General features: G+C 43.1%; 1 protein-coding gene across 7 annotated transcripts in view; it reads right to left on the bottom strand.

The window, feature by feature from the left end:
* Positions 1-16,459, bottom strand: part of LOC135225745 (uncharacterized) — a 221,641-nt gene that overhangs the window by 197,954 nt on the left and 7,228 nt on the right. For all 7 annotated transcript variants that reach the window (XR_010317084.1, XR_010317083.1, XM_064265142.1 and 4 more), the window contains exon 2: positions 3,512-3,598. Coding sequence is in view for 3 of the 7 variants with exons in the window: in XM_064265142.1 (XP_064121212.1) it covers positions 3,512-3,598 (87 nt within the window). In the remaining 4 variants the exon portion in view is untranslated. The remainder of the gene's footprint in view (positions 1-3,511; positions 3,599-16,459) is intronic.

The raw sequence follows: 16,459 nt of genomic DNA, 5'->3' as shown, positions 1-16,459 counted from the left end.
CCTGTACATTAATTGAGCATGATTATCTGACAAAATTCCCGAGAGACCATGAATTGAGCATGATTATCTGAAAAAGAATCCCAGTGAGACCATGTTTCCTTACAGGGAAAAGCATGTGGCTACTCATCTTTGACCAACAAGCATGCATAATTATCATCCCCACATCACTAGAAAAGAATGGGGATACAGAAATTTAATTAAAAATATAAAAATATAATGCACAGAAATTGGGCCAGAAGAAGCAACAGGTCGTTGGCCTTTGGAATACTGTTGCGTTGGCCAACTTTAATAATTCATTCAGTAGATGAGTGTCTTCCTCCTCAAGTCGACACCATCCACCTATGGGCAACAAAGTCCCTGACAAAACTTCTAGATGTGCTGTAAACTTGCCCGACCAAAGTGCACAGAACAGCAATCTTCTTCTTGTAAATACATCTTGAAGGAATTTGCGTGACTGAGGATGTATTGTTGTTAACAGGAATACGCTCTGCATGTGTCCCACTAGTCTGACTGTTCTTTGAAAGGCACTGAAATCACCCTAAAAAATCAAATGTCGGCAGATACTTCCTGTTAATCAGTCTTAAAATATCCCAGAATATCTCCAATTGCTTACAGAGCTCATCCCAGAGAATTACTTCCGAGACCAAGGCAGCTATAAGAGGGAGATTAAAACAGTGGAGGACAACCAAAAATGAATCACAACAACCCTTCACCATTTCCACAATGTAAGGTACTGGTCCCTAGTCTCTCCATGGATGTTGGGAGTTGTAACTGTCCATATCCCAGAACCGGTACTGCTCACAAGTACTGCTCACAAGCTAAGGTCTGCACATATCCCCCAAAAAGGTATCAAACAAGACTACCATTAGATACAGATACTCCCTCATCACCTTAGCCCCAAACTGCATGATCAGACAGAAAGCGAAGTGTTCTCACTTCTTCCAAAACAAAGTGAGTAATACACATGAGGGTTATTAGCCCCAGCAGCACCAGATATGAGTTAACTCTTCCTTGCTAACCTCCCACTGGCACCAAACCCTTAAAGCTGGCTTACCAACCTTGCTGGGTTGGCACCTACACTTCTCTAAGTTGGTGCAGAGAGGAGACAATGTAGCTACACAGTAAAAGGTAACAAACAACTCAACAAGCTAGACTGAAACTTCATCAGCATGCCTGTCAGTCAGAGTTCATTTCCCCACAGGAAAGAGGAAGCAACCTAACCTCCTTTTATAGATGGTCAAAGTGGCAATAGACATTTGTATCACAGGAGGCAGTCTTCTGCTCTACGCGACTTTAAAACAAGACGAGAAGCCAAGGCAGAACTAAACGGAGCTTTGTGCGTCCAAATGCGAGAAAAGTTCACGAAACAAGAGCAAGCTTTGGTTCTCTTCCCCAATATTTAGTGTGCTGAAATACGGTAAGACAAGCAAGACATATTCTCTATGTGGCCTCTTTCCTAAATGAGGATACAGCAAAGCATTATTTCCTAAATGAGGATACACCAAATCATAATGCTGCAACAAAAGCCGACCAAATTGAACGGTTTTCTCCAATTCCATTTCAAACTCTTCTTCTGAAGCAGGCAACAGGAGAGAGCTGCCAACAGTGGTAGTAAAGAAAAGCGCTTCAAGGTTTGCAATCCTGGGCGATAGAAAGTGACACTTGATACGAGTTTTTTTGACACTTGTTATATGAGAGAGAGAGAGAGAGAGAGAGAGAGAGAGAGAGAGAGAGAGAGAGAGAGAGAGAGAGAGAATGATCACTCTCCTGCCTCGTCCAAAGGGAGCATACATACTCGAAAGCATTCCTATATGACAGATGGTTGGAAAGCTCTGAAGCAAGAATAATATCTAACTTGGAGAGCACCTAGATACTATCAACAGTGTAGACTTGAAAGAGAAACAATAATTGAGGCACTAGTAAGAGATTTGCCAATAGCCTTAGAATACCCAAACCATGATATAAGATAAACAGTCGACATATCATAGTGTAAAAATTGCTACAGAGACAATCTCAATAAAATTGTCTACACCTATATTATATATTATTAATCCTATGCATGCCAACACCTAAGGAACAAGGATTAAGTTTACAAATATGGTCCTTAGGTGAACACTTTACACATTTAGAGCGTGAAAAGAGTGAAGTAGGTATTGGAGGGCACAGAACCCCATCATCCTGAGAAGTGACCCAATTCCCAGGCAGCGGGCATTACCAACTGTTCGCAGGCCAGTCCTAGGCTGGGGCTATGTACAGACTAGGGCACCAACACCTTACTTGTAACAGGGGAATGCAAAAAGAGGGCACACACTATTGAAGGATTCAGAATGTTACTATCATAAACTCATTTCTTCAACTTGCATTAGAACTAAATACATGTTTAATGTTGTTTTAACTTCTTGATATACTTTTCCTGTACCAAATGGGCTGCAGAAGGCGCTCCAAAGTAAGTCAATAATAGCACTACCAAATTCCCTAGTCTGAGTAAGGATAGCTGACCTAACTGATTGCGAGAGCAATCTATCAGTTTCCCTTCTTTCCTCTATCTGTCATATGCAGGCGTAAGTTTCTCAGTTCAATTCCCTACATTCTTCATATCTCGTTCCAAGATATCACACACTTCCTCTTGCAACTGGTACAAGACAAATCTAGCCTGTAGCTAAGTAAAGGAGGAGGGAGGGTTTGTATTCACATAATGAACACCACTTAATCCCTTGCAAAAAGTCTTATGATTGATGGGTTTGACAAACACACACAGTCAACAGGCAAAAAGGAAAAGGATTACTCATCAAGTTGATTCAATAAATAAATGGTTGGACTTTGTGGCAGGCAAAAGTAGTGGAAAGGTTTGTATATAATAATAATAATAATAATAATAATAATAATAATAATAATAATAATAATAATAATAATAATAATAACAATAATAACAATAACAACAACAACAACAACAACAATAAATAAAAAAAAATATATAAAAAAATCAGGCAAAAGCACTGGAAGGTTTGTATAGCCTTACGCAGAAAACAAAAATTATATAAAAAAAAAGTATAATGGGAGTAAGAGGGGGGTTGGGGTTAGGTCGAACGTGGGTGGCAACCTGGGGCCAGGCCACAGCCTCTAAGTTAGGATAAGAAGGTGGGGGTCTGTTCAAATTAGGTCATGGTCCTTTAGGAAAAGTTAGGATTCTTCATGCCAACGCATACCCATCTTCGTACTCTGCATCAGCTCCAATAAAAGAACTGAAACCTAAAAAATCAAATACTCTGCCACCAAATCATGTGTTTAATAATGTTATCCTTTTTTTTTTTTTCTTTCTTTTTTTTAACTTTTGCTTCCATAACTGGGGTACACGAGGTTGGGGTTTTAAGAGGCTGGGAAACATGGTAAATGGTAAGCAGTAAGAAAATTTGGTAGTGTCTAGAGAATGGGACATAGTACACAAATGGTAAGCAAATTTGGTAGTGTTTAGAGACTGGGACATAGTACACAAATTTGGTAGTTTGCCTACCTGACCTCCAACAAAAGCCTTCTTCAATAATCCTTGTTGCAAGGCCGTATTCACATCTCTGGTATCAGTAAACTTTTCATATTCAGCCTGAAATATAAAATGACAAATTTACACTTTAAGGCATAATTGTTAATTAAATCATGACAATATCAACTAGAATTCAAAGCAACACTATCAATGGATGGTAGCAATGCTAGCTAAAATTGTAAATTATAAGAAGTATTTTGTATCTTTCCTAAAACACAAGCCTTAAGTTTAACTGCAAACATGACCTGAAACAGCCACCATTCAAACTTACTGACAATGTAGTAAAGTAAGTAACTTAGCTGGTAATTACATAGCCGATTCCCACATTCCTAGGTGGGGGGATTCATGGATCTATTCTTCCCCCAAAATAATTTAAAAGTAATGAGGGCAATGAAACATTGCTTGTTGTTTCCTTCATCTGGGATGAGAGCTGTTGTAGGAAAATACTGCCACCAGCGATGGTCATCTTGACTGGTAGAGTAGGCAGTCTCTTCTCCCACTTGGGAATGAACTTCACAAATGAGGTCTCTAAGGACGGATGAGTGGGTATTCTTGATCAGCGGTCAAGAGGGTTCCTTTGAACTCAATAGATTATTGGACATACGACCTCTCATTTGCCCATCTTGGATTATTTTTTTTACCAAGTTGTTTTTTTCAGTATCTCAAAGTCAATGGTGCACTGCACTACCAGACGTAAGATGGTGCAGATTTGAAACACACTACAGGTAAAATATGCAATTTTGTGTATGCAGTTGGATAGTGAAACTTTGGTGGCAAAAGGAGTTAGCTTCTGCTTCCCTCTATTTCCCCCCCTCCCCCACTAGTTTTTTTTTTTTTTTTTTTTTTTTTTTTTTTTTTAGTTTTTTGTGGTACATATGTATGTACATGTTTATCCCAGTATAGATGAGCTGTTCCAGTTTTATTACCTCTACCAGCATCTTTTTGGGGTGGTTTTCTTGGCTTACATGTAGTATTTTACCATAATTATGCCTGTAAAATTTCGTTGAAGATGGGACACGAATTCTCATAATATAAGCAAGCATGAAGAAAGAGAAAAGATAAGAGTCCCTACAAAAGGTGGTGGTGCAACCAAATCATATTTGTAGTTGTTGACTAATGTTCACAAACAGTTGGTCTTTCTTCATCTTATATTAACTGGGATATTATCTCAGAAAAAATAAGAAGGAACCAGATGCCAGCTGGGCTTTTCAAGACACCTTTGAGTGACAGAAATAAAACCTTTGACTGCACTTTCCTCAGAAAATAAAAATGATATTGTTATGATACAATAAAGTTTTATACATACTTACCTGCAGATATATACTTAGCTTTAGACTCCGTCGTCCCGACAGAAATTCAAATTTCGCGCCACACGCTTCAGGTAGTTCAGGTGATCTACCGTCCTGCTGCTGGGTGGCAGGAATAGGAACCATTCCCGTTTTTTATCAGATTCTTTCTCTCTACCACCTGTCTCCTGCGGGGAGGCTGGGTGGGCCATTAATCGTATATATCTGCACTTCATTGTATCATAACAATATCATTTTTATACATTCAACTTACCTGTCAGATATATACTTAGCTGATTGGCACCCTCGGTGGTGGGTAAGAGACAGCTAAATACTGAAATAGACAAGTAAACAACATATGTTGTAGGTACAAATAAACCTTGGTTCCTACCTGATTAAGCGGGAGACTTCGTGGCTACTGCCCAGGAGTCTGCTTCGCTTCAAGAGCCTCAGCGAGATAGTGATCTATGGCTAAGAGATCTTGTGGGTCTGCCAATGGGGTCTTATCCACTTACTCGTCAGAGCCTAAATGGCCTTGTCAATGGGTGCTAATCCACTAATATGACAATACACCTTCTTTAAAAAGCATATACGAGGAGCAAACACATACATCCCGACCACCTGATCCTAACACCTGTGTTAGTTCTAAAGATTGTAAGGAGTATCCCCACCTCCTGACAACAACCCAAAAACTCAACACCACCATATATACACACACCCACACCAGTACCAAAAAAAAATTTTGTACACCCTTATTTGTCGGATATTCCTCAGTTCCTTCTGACAAAAAGCGGTCGCCTGTGCGACGCCTAGTGCCTTTGACAGTCGAAAACCAAGAACATCTCTAACTATAGGGTTTAAGTACATACACAATAATTAAGGATCAGTTTTTGCTCCAAGCCCAGCACCGTATCCGCTGACACAAACGGACCGAGAGAGAAGCACTTCTCATAAGTTACCCTGACATCCTTCAGGTAATGAGATGCAAAAACTGAATTGCATCTCCAATATGTCGCTTCGAGAATATTCTTCAACGACATATTCCTTTGAAAGGCTAGAGACGTAGCAACCGCTCGAACTTCATGATTCTTAACTCTAAGAAGTTTTGAAGGAGTCATCTGGGCAATCATTGTGAGCCTTAGTAATTACACTTCTTACAAAGAAGGCCAAGGCGTTTTTTTTTTCTTTTAGACATGGGTCTTTAGGATCTTTCACAGAACACCATAGACCCTGTTGACAACCTCCCAGCTGCTTCTTTTTACTCAGGTAAAATTTAAGGGCTCTTACCGGGCAAAGGGACCTCTCAATCTCTTTGCCTACTAGGTTAGACAGGCCCTTTACTTCAAAGCTCCTGGGCCAAGGCTTTGAAGGATTTTAATTTTTCGCCAGAAATAAAGTCTGGAACGAACAAATGGCAGCCTCTCCTTTAAAACCAACCTAGAATCAAGAGCGTGTATCTCGCTCGTTCTTTTGGCTGTAGCAAGAGACAACAGGAATAAACATTTTCTCGTAATGTCTCTGAAGGAGGCAAGGTGTGGAGGTTCGAACCGCTTCGAGGTTAGAAATTTTAGGACTACGTCCAGATTCGAGCTCGGGGTTCTAGGAGTATTGATTTTTGAAGTCTCGAAAGACCGGATCAGATCATGAAGATCCTTATTATCAGCTATTTCTAGGCCTCTGTTCTGAAAACAGCTGAAAGCATACTCCTGTACCCTTTTATAGTGGATACGGAAAGATGTATTGGAGGTATTGGAGGAGGACAGCTTCTTCGATTTACAATATCTCCTAAAGACTTCCCACTTCGATTGATAGACCCGTATAGTTGACAGACTACGGCCTCTAGCGATAGCCTTTGCAGCTTTTTGACAAAAGCCTCTCGCTCTGACGAGTCTTTCGATAGTCGAAAGGCAGTCAGAGCGAGAGCGGGGAGGTTTTGATGATACCTCTCGAAGTCTGAGCAGATCTGCTCTGCTTGGAAGAGATCTGGGGAAGTCCACCGTCCATTCCAGTACCTCTGTGAACCAATCTTGAGCTGGCCAATATGGGGCTATTAAGAGTCATCCGCATCCCCTTTGAGGCCACGAATTTTCTGATTACTTCGCCCAGAATTTTGAATGGGGGAAAGGCATATGTATCGAGGCCCGACCAATCTAGTAGAAGGGCGTCGACAGCAAATGCTCTCGGATCTTCTACTGAAGAGCAGAAGATGTCTATCCTTTTGGAGAGGAACGTGGCAAACAGGTCTATGTGAGGTCTCCCCCATAGAGCCCAAAGATGTTGACAGACTTCTGAGTGGAGGGTCCACTCTGTGGGAAGGACCTGGTTCCTCCTGTTCAGTCTGTCTGCTCTCACGTTCCTCTCTCCTTGGACAAATCTCGTGAGGAGGATGATGTTTCTCTCCTTTGCCCAAACTAAGAGATCCCTCGCCAGTTCGAAGAGGGAGAACGAATGAGTCCCGCCTTGCTTTCGAATGTATGCCAGAGCGGTGCTGTTGTCCGAGTTGACCTGGACCACCCCGTCTCTGACTATTGATTCGAAGTACTTGAGGGCAAGGTGTATGGCTATCAATTCTTTGCAGTTGATGTGCCATGACATCTGCTCGTTCGTCCAGGTGCCTGACACTTCTCTTGTTCCTAGCGTCGCACCCCATCCCCCGTTTCCGAAGCGTCTGAATACAACACTTGCCTTGGGTTTCGGCATGGATAAGGACACTCCCTCGTTCTTTTTGAGAGGGGCTAACCACCATCTCAGGTGATTCTTTACCTCGAGAGGTATCTGGAACGAGTCCGAAAGTTGTCCTGTCTTCCAGTTCCATACTTTCTTTAAGAAGAACTGCAGGGGGCAAATATGAAGTCTCCCTATGGGGAAGAACTGTTCCAGCGAGGAAAGAGTTCCTAGAAGGCTCAAACCATTCCCATCGCTGAACTTTTTTCTCTCCCTAAGGAAGTTTGAGACTTTCATAAAGCCTCGTATGAGTCTTTCCTGCGAAGGAAAAATAACTCGAAAACCCCGAGAATCCATCTGAATCCCCAGATAAACCAGGTTCTGGCTGGGGATCATCTGAGACTTCTCGAGGTTCACGAGTAATCCTAGAGATTGAATCATGTCTAAGGTCGTTTTTAGGTCCTCCAAACACCGAGTTTCCGATCTGGCCCTGATTAGCCAGTCGTCTAAGTAAAGGGAGATTTTTATTCCCTTTAAATGAAGCCACTTCGCTACATTCTTCATTAGGTTCGTAAAAACCTGAGGAGCTGTGGATAGGCCGAAACACATGGCCCTGAACTGAAAAATCTTCCCCTTCATTACGAAACGAAGGTACTTCTTTGATGAGGGATGAATGGGAACATGGAAGTAGGCGTCTTGTAAGTCCAGGGAGACCATCCAATCTCCTGGACGAAGGGCCGACATCACCGATGCAGAAGTCTCCATACGGAACTTCTCTTTTTTCTACAAATTGGTTCAGAGCACTTACATCCAGAACTGTCTCCACCCTCCGGAAGCCTTCGGGGACTAGAAAAAGGCGGTTGTAAAATCCGGAGTGTGTGGATCTAGCACCGGCTCAATGGCTCCCTTGTTCCACATTTCCTCTACCATCTGAAGGAGCGTGTTTCTCAGCACAGGGTTCTTGTAACGAGCTGACAGTTCGAGAGGAGTCGACGTCAGGGGAGGTCTGTCCCTGAAGGGGATGCGACATCCCTTTCTCAGAACAGACATCGACCAAGGGTCGGCTCCTCTCTTTGCCCAGGCTTCCAAGTATTCCAGTAGCCTGGCGCCCAGTGTGTTTGGACGTTCTGCATGCTATTTTCCCTTCTTAAAGGAACGGAAGGCTGATCTTCCTCGCTTGTCGAAAGTCTTCCTTTTGAAGGGGGGTCGTGTCTTGGGACCTCCACGAAAGGGCTGTTGATACGGAAGCGAGACTTTTTTAGCAGCCGTCGTAACTGTTCTGTTCTTCTTTGCCGATTGGATAAGAAGGTCTTGCGTTGCCTTCTCAGTAAGTGAGTGTGATATTTCCTTCACTAACTGAGAAGGGAACAGATGTTCAGATAAAGGAGCGAACAGCAAGACAGTTCTCTGAGAAGGAACAGCCTTGGTCAGAAAAGAACCAAAAACCGCTCTCTTTTTTTAGTAACCCTGCTCCAAAGAGGGAAGATACTTCTCCAGAACCATCCTGGACCGCCTTATCAATACAGGCCAGAATGCTATGAAGCACTTCCGGGCTAAGACTTTCCGATTCTTGTGACTTCTTAGAAATTACCCCAAGGGATCAACCAGTCTAAGAAATTAAAAACCTCCAGCACATGGAAGAGTCCCTTGAGATGATGATCCAAATCAGACATGCTCCAAGTAGATCGTGCAGAGGATAAGGCGTGTCTCCTAGAAGAGTCTATCAGACTCGAGAAATCCAACTCTGCAGAAGCAGGAAGAGATAGGCCAATATTCTCTCCTGTTTCGTACCAAATGCCTCTTCTACCTGTCAGTCTGGAGGGAGGCATACAGAAGACAGTCTTTCCTAGTTCTTTCTTGGAATTCATCCAAGAACCGAGAGATTGAAAAGCCTTCTTCATTGAAATGGCCGGTTTCATTTTCAAGAAGGCAGAGGACTTATATGGCTTATTGCTCGAATAGAGAGACCGAGGCGAAGGCGGAGCGGCAGGGCTCAGCGATTCTCCGTATTCCTGGAGCAGAAGTGAGGATAAATTCTTATAATTAGACAGTCCTTCATTAGCTGGGGCTTTGTCTTCTGAGATATCCTCTAGCTCAAGCCCAGCTGAAGGAGAACAATCCCTTGCAACGGACAAACACTCCCTAGGTCGCACATATTCTGAACTAGGAGAGCCTCTATTCGGGGAAGGACTGGCGGAAAAACTCTCTCTACGTTCTTTTGTAAGAGAGCTGGAAGTCCTTTCTATTCGTTTACATGATATCACCGATCTTTCCTTCTGAAGTCCCAAAGAGGAAGATCGCTTCCGAGGAGAAGAACTCTTGGAAGGCGATTCTAGCCTGGAAGGTTCCGCATGTCTGGAACGTTCCGCTTTTGTAGAAAGCTCTTCGCGCTCAGAGAGTTCCTCTTGTGCGGAAAATTCCTCTCGTCTGGAAAGTTCCGCTCGTTTGGACTGTTCCACTCTTCCGGAAAAAGATTCCCGTTTGGAAAGTCCCAAGTGTCTAGAAGGCGATCCGCGCTTTGAAGTTCCCGCTTGCTCGGAAAGATCCGAGCGCTTGGAAACTTCCGCTTGGAACGTTCGGAATGTTCCACTCGCCTGGAAGATTCCGCGCGTCTTATGGAAAGTTCTTCCACGGGTAAGGAGAGTTCGGAACGTCCGCGATGTTCCGAGCGCTTGGAAGGAAACTCTTTGGTACGTTCTGTTACAGTAGAAGATTCCGTGCGTCTGACCATTTCCGAGCGCCTAATAGGCTCACCTTTGGAAGGTGCCTCTTGCTCGGAAAAATCCATGTAACGGTCCTTCAGTTCGTCTACTTCTTCGTTCCTGGACATTCTCTCCCCTCTACCGGAAAGTTCTCGTTGCCTGGAAAGGGCTTCTGTCCTAACTGGCGCTTCTCGCCAAGATGGTTCTTCCGGGTCTGAAGAAAACCACTCATCTATAGGAGCTCGTTGCTTGGGAGAAGATGGAACAATCTTAGGAACCTCTCGTTTCGAGGGAGGTACCTCTGAGAGCGCCGCGGACCTCTTTATAGGAAGGGAGTTATCTTTCCTATGAGGTTTCTTGGAAAGAACTCCAACCAATGAGATCTGTTCCTGCACTTTTTGTAGGATCTGAGCAGTAGTCGCATCCCTGTCCGTGTTGGAACGAGGGGAGGGAGATCTGGAAGGTGTCTGAGATTCCCTTACAGCACTTGGAGTCAACAAGGTTCTCTTTTTTACTGAAGAAGCCTCTTCAGGAAAGTGTTCTGGACTTGAGTCAAGCACCGTAGCTTTCCAGCTCCTCTTCAAGGGGCGAGAAAGATTCGTGTCTTTCCACCCTCTTCTAGGTGAAGGCGACTCTGACGACGAAAAACACTCACGAAGGATGCTTTTCCTGCAGCGATCCCTGGCAGTCTGGGGCGTAACAGAACCTGCCGAAGGGATGCCTGACCGGTGGGGAACCTCTACAACCTTCGTACGGCTTTCGACATTCCTTCTCCTCTGGGCCAGGGAGCTTGGAAGAGGTCTAGACCTGGAAGCGTTGTAGAGCCGATCAGACGACCCCTCCACTACACTGGGGACACTCGCATCACTGTCCACTGTTAAATCACCACTCTTACCTTCTAATGCCGCCATTTTGACCTGCATTCTATGAAGGGTAGCCTTCAGATCCGCAATTTCCGCTGCTGAATCTGTAGGATTTAAAATGGGTGAAAGGGCAGAAATAGGGGGAGAAGGATTAATTAATGCATCATGGGGAGAAGCTAGAAAGCTAGAAACTAGTTCGCTAGACCTAGATCTACTTCGGCTTTTGGAAGCTTTCCTCAGCCTATCCCTTTCTAGCTTCTTCATATAAGAAGTAAGATTCTTCCATTCTTCTGCACTCAGGTTCTCGCACTCCTTACAGGTGTTAGAAAAAGAACATTCATACTTTCTACAACGCCTGCATGCAGTGTGAGGATCTACCGAAGTTTTCGGCATTCTCACCCTGCAGCCCTCATTCACACACCTCACAACAACACTCGAGTCAGACATTCTTAGAAAAATCCAAAATCAAGTTCAAGAAACGGTCCACAATAGAGTATGCCAATACAACGATCCAGGTACGTCACCAAAAGTCGGTCAAGAAGATCAATTGCGATGAAAAAAGAATTCCAGCCAGGAGGTACCAACAACAATGTTGATAGTACCGGCGACAGAAAGAATCTGATAGAAAACGGGAATGGTTCCTATTCCTGCCACCCAGCAGCAGGACGGTAGATCACCTGACCTACCTGAAGCGTGTGGCGCGAAATTTGAATTTCTGTCGGGACGACGGACTCTAAAGCTAAGTATATATCTGACAGGTAAGTTGAATGTATAAAAACATGTTTTGTAAATTGGATTTGAATACTTTATAAAGCATTACATTCAGTAATTGCTTCCATACAATTTAGCATGTTTATTTTTCATTTTTATTTGTATTATATATATATATATATATATATATATATATATAATATATATATATATATATATATATAGTGTGTGTGTGTGTGTGTGTGTGTGTGTGTGTGTGGTAGGTATGTATATGTATGTATGTAGTGTGTATATATATATTATATTATATATATATATGTGTGTGTGTATATGTGTGTGTATGTATATATATATGTATATATGTGTGTGTGTGTGTGTTGTGTGTGTGTGTGTGTGTATAATAAACAACTTAGCATGTTTACTTTTCATTTTTATTTGTATTATATAAATATATATATATTAATTAATTTAATATTTTATACTTTCATAGTAAACAAAAACCTAAGTTGACAATTTTATTCATGCAGTTTTGTTGGATTCTTGTTTTTCATAAGAAAACCTAGAGTGCAGGAACATAAAGCATCCCTGATACAGCACCTACCTGTTTCATCATTTTTTCACAAGAAAACCTAGAGTGTAAGAACATGAAGCATCTCTGATACAGAACCCAACTCTTTCCTTTTTTCCCAAGACCATAAAGACCCTGAATCTTCCTTACTCTCTTGGCTGTAGCTAAAGCTCCTAGGATGAGAGTCGTCTTCGTCAAATTCCTCGATAATAAAGCAGATGCAAGGGGTTGGGAAGTAGGACCAGAGTCCTTTAAGAACTAGTTCCAAGTTCCATGACACTTTCGCTATGCCCTTACATTAACTAACTAGTGTTGGAATAAGTTCTGCAGAGGTCAAGCCTCTCGAGGTCCTAAACAGACTTATCAGAAGATGGAATTTCTTTTGCACCAATTGCAGAAATTCGCCCACCTGTTTGATAGACATTGGAGGAAGACTGGCTTCTGAACTTTGAGTTTCTTGATAGTCTTAATCATGTCACAGCTAGCAGAAACCCCTTCATGGCATGGCATCTAGTGAGATACAGTTGTCTCTGAAGCTTGCACTTTTGTGGGTGTAATCTTGGAAAGCCAACTGTCTTATCAAGTCTTGGAACCATTCCTCAGGGGCCAAAATTGAGGCTATGATTGGAACTTGTTTATAAATCTCCATCCTCATCTTGTGGTCTTTTCTACAAAGCGATTGAGAGCGGTTACATCCAGCACTGGACTCCAGCTCCACAATGTTTTGGGAACTAAGTAAAGGCGACTGTTAAATCCCTGAGAATGGATCTCTACTTCTTTTATAGCCTTCTTCTGGAGGGAGGATACTTCCTTCAAAAGGTCTATTTGTCTTTCTGAGCATCCCAAGTATGCCATCAATGTGATGGGAGAGAAGACTAAAGGAGGAGTCTCTGAAAGAGGGATGCAGTAGCCCTCCTTCAGTACCCTAACAATCCTTGGCTCTGCTGGTTCCAAATCTCCCAGAAATCACGGAGCCTGGCTTCTCCACAAGGGCAGGAAAGAATTCAGGATCACTTCTTCAATTAAGACTTGGTGGAGGTGGGTGTTTCTTAACAGATTTGGAATAAAAGCGCAGGTTAGAGTGGGGTCTAGATCGATGCTGGGGTATCTTTGTACTATAAGGGGTGCTCTTGGAGTGGAGAAACGATCAGATGTAAGGGCGCCACCGAAGAGTTAGGAGGTCCTGAATAGACTACTTTTGCAGGTCTGCAGCTATCTGCTATACCATGGCCTGTGGGAAGAGATGGGAGGGATTCAGAAGCGGGAAAAGCAAAGCCGCCTTCTGCAAGGTCGTTATTCATTTCGGAGCAGAAGAACACCAAAGGACCCTCTTCCTCACAAGTTCAAAATGAAGAAAGCTCTGCAGAGCCATCTTCGAAAGCTTTATCCATACACGAAAGCATGCCTAGAAATTTTGCTGTAGTCAACTATCTTTGTGGCATTCTTGATCTTTGTGAGAGCACCCTCTGTCCAGTTGAGGAAACTGAACACTTCATCTTGAACAGGCTCTTAATGAGGTGGCCCAATTCCTATGAGATGAAGAAAACTGGACAAGGCGAAGGCTGGCACCCCGAAGAGTCAATGAGACTAGAAAAGTCCCCTTGGGAGAAGGCAGAGACTTTCAGGGAGGGGCTATGAGCAAAGGTCACCTTCTCTTGTTCCCTCTTCATCAAGAGCCACTCTGACTACTTTCAAAGCTTTCCTGGGGTGGAAAGAACCATCTTAGGAAGGAGCAAGTTCGAGTTCGACACAAGGAACGAGGAGGCAAACTATTACGGTCATGTATGCCACCAACCGAGCTAAATCTTGATCATTATCCTCCTCGTCCTTTGAAGAACGCGGAGAAAGGTCCTCAGCCACCTAAGAGGACCCTCCTGGCGGATGCAGCCATCTGATTTGGTAAACTAGACAGCTGTTGCCGATGGGCTCTGTTATGAGGCAGAAAAGGATGCGAGTTGCAGATCAAAGTAGATTCAGGTTGAACAGGTGCAGAAGCAGACATCATGGGAGAGGCACTGAGAACTGGTGGTGCAGGAGATGGTGGTGGCTGTGCGTTCGCTAGAGATGGGAGTGTGGCAGTGACCAAGCTTACAGGAGCCGGAGCCTTCTGCCGACCCAGATGTTAAGGTGACAAGTGCCTACCACAGAGCTTCTGACATTTGAATTTCTTAGGAGACAGCAGCAATCAACGCCATACCTACACGAAGGAAGGGCGAGGTCATAGGAGTCCGTATGCCAGATCACACACGCCTTTTTCAATGGCCTAGTAGCGTTCCCATAGCATCTATGACGCCTGTGTTCAGACTCGGTGTCAGAACTGGATGATAAACGGCGCAGCTCCACAAATGCCTTCACTATAGAAGTCAGCTGCATCCTGAGACTTCAGAACAGGACCCACAGAGGGGGTGGCAGCCACGGGCAAACCCTATCAACCTCCTTTGGGCCTACAGAATGTCTTCTGGAGTAGGAGGTGGGGGGCAGGCTGTAGATTGATGAAAGATTGACAGCAGGAGTAGAAGGAAGGGCCAAACCAGATTCTGCCTTTGGCATAAGGGGATGGGTCCCTACCGACAGAAGGGCCCTTTCGACTCTTGCACGTACCTTCCTGATCCAGTTCTAACTTTGAGAAGTTTTCAAAATCTTCTGGGTCCGTACTGACAGAAGGTCTACTTTCAGCTCTTGCAACCGCCCTCGAGATCCAGTTCAAACCTAATTAATTAGTAAGTTTACAAAATCTTCTACCTACTTTCATTTATCATTCCTCCCTTACACTCATCAGAGAAGTGTGTGCATCATAACAGCTTTATCAATCTAGTCTAGCAGCCTTCACTACAATAGTCAAGAGTGGAAGCACTGGAGTCAGACATACCAATAATCTGAAGCTGATAGATGAAAACGGCTAAAGGAGTTGATGCAACCTAGCTGAAGGCAACAGACAAAATACAACTAAAGAGGGTAACATCGCCAACTACAGCAAGGCAATCAAACCTTGGCAAACATGAACTCAGGAGCAATACGATGTGTTGTTGGTTCCGCGGCACAAATAAGAATGGCACAGTTGGCTTTTGTCGCCCGTGAGTTACTTGCTTACAAATTTTTAATAATTTCGGATGCTGTGCGAGACTAATAGTTTGTTAGGTAATTACTTCAAGAATTACTTGTATGAAATCATCTTCCAAGTAAAGATGTAAGCCGTAACTCCAACATATTCAATGACAATAGCATCTTCCACTTAGGTACTTTTTAAAGATGCCTGAAAAAACGGTCTAGTTTTTCTCTTTTTTTTGTGCATCATAGATCCCATTATTCTCAAAAGGTGGTCCTACTGCCATGCTTTTTTTATTCCTCATATAATGCACATCATGTTAGGTTTTTTTCTAGGGGGCCTGGAGAGCGTTACCTTGTGTTTGACTTTGTGGGAGGTTCTGGGAAGAATTCAGTGCAAAAACAGAGGGTGGGCTGTACCTTCACCACCCACCACAACAATTACCAACCTCCCTTCAGGTGGTCCCCAACCATAGCAAATATAACTACCTGAGGGGTTTGCGTAGTCCTCGGCCTCTACCAGAAAACACATGGTCGCTTTTTAAACTATGTTCTCCCCCCCTTACAATACCTTCCCTTCGTTGTTGGGTAGAGCTAGGACGTAAAACAACAGTTAACACTCCAAAAAAAAAAAAAAAATTCTAAGGTAAAAGCAGGTGTACCATAGACCCCACACTTAGTATGTATAATATATATATACATACTAAACTTATGTTTACCAAGTTACATTTTTTGGCTAAATTTCCTAGCTTATGTTTAGCTCACTAAATTTTCTGGCTAAATTTCATTGTGGTGGCACAAATAACAACATTCCTTGGCTAGATAATTGAACCTTACTGGTCGCTGTCCTACTAAGAATTATTGCTCGACAGGAAACTATGATTGAACTGAAGTAATACTGCAATAAAAAAAAAAAATGGCAAAAGTTTGGGAACACCTAGGAGAAAATATCTAACATCTTAAGGCATGGCGCACTAAGGATAGGCAGGCAAAATTTAAAAGTACAGTAGAACTACTAAGGGTGCATGCATAGTGAATTACATCACTAATTCTTTCAGCAATGGCTGGGACTCCAGAAAGAG

Source organism: Macrobrachium nipponense, chromosome 13 (genome assembly GCF_015104395.2).
Source record: "Macrobrachium nipponense isolate FS-2020 chromosome 13, ASM1510439v2, whole genome shotgun sequence".
NCBI lineage: Eukaryota > Metazoa > Arthropoda > Malacostraca > Decapoda > Palaemonidae > Macrobrachium > Macrobrachium nipponense.
This window is presented reverse-complemented; position numbering and strand designations above follow the sequence as displayed.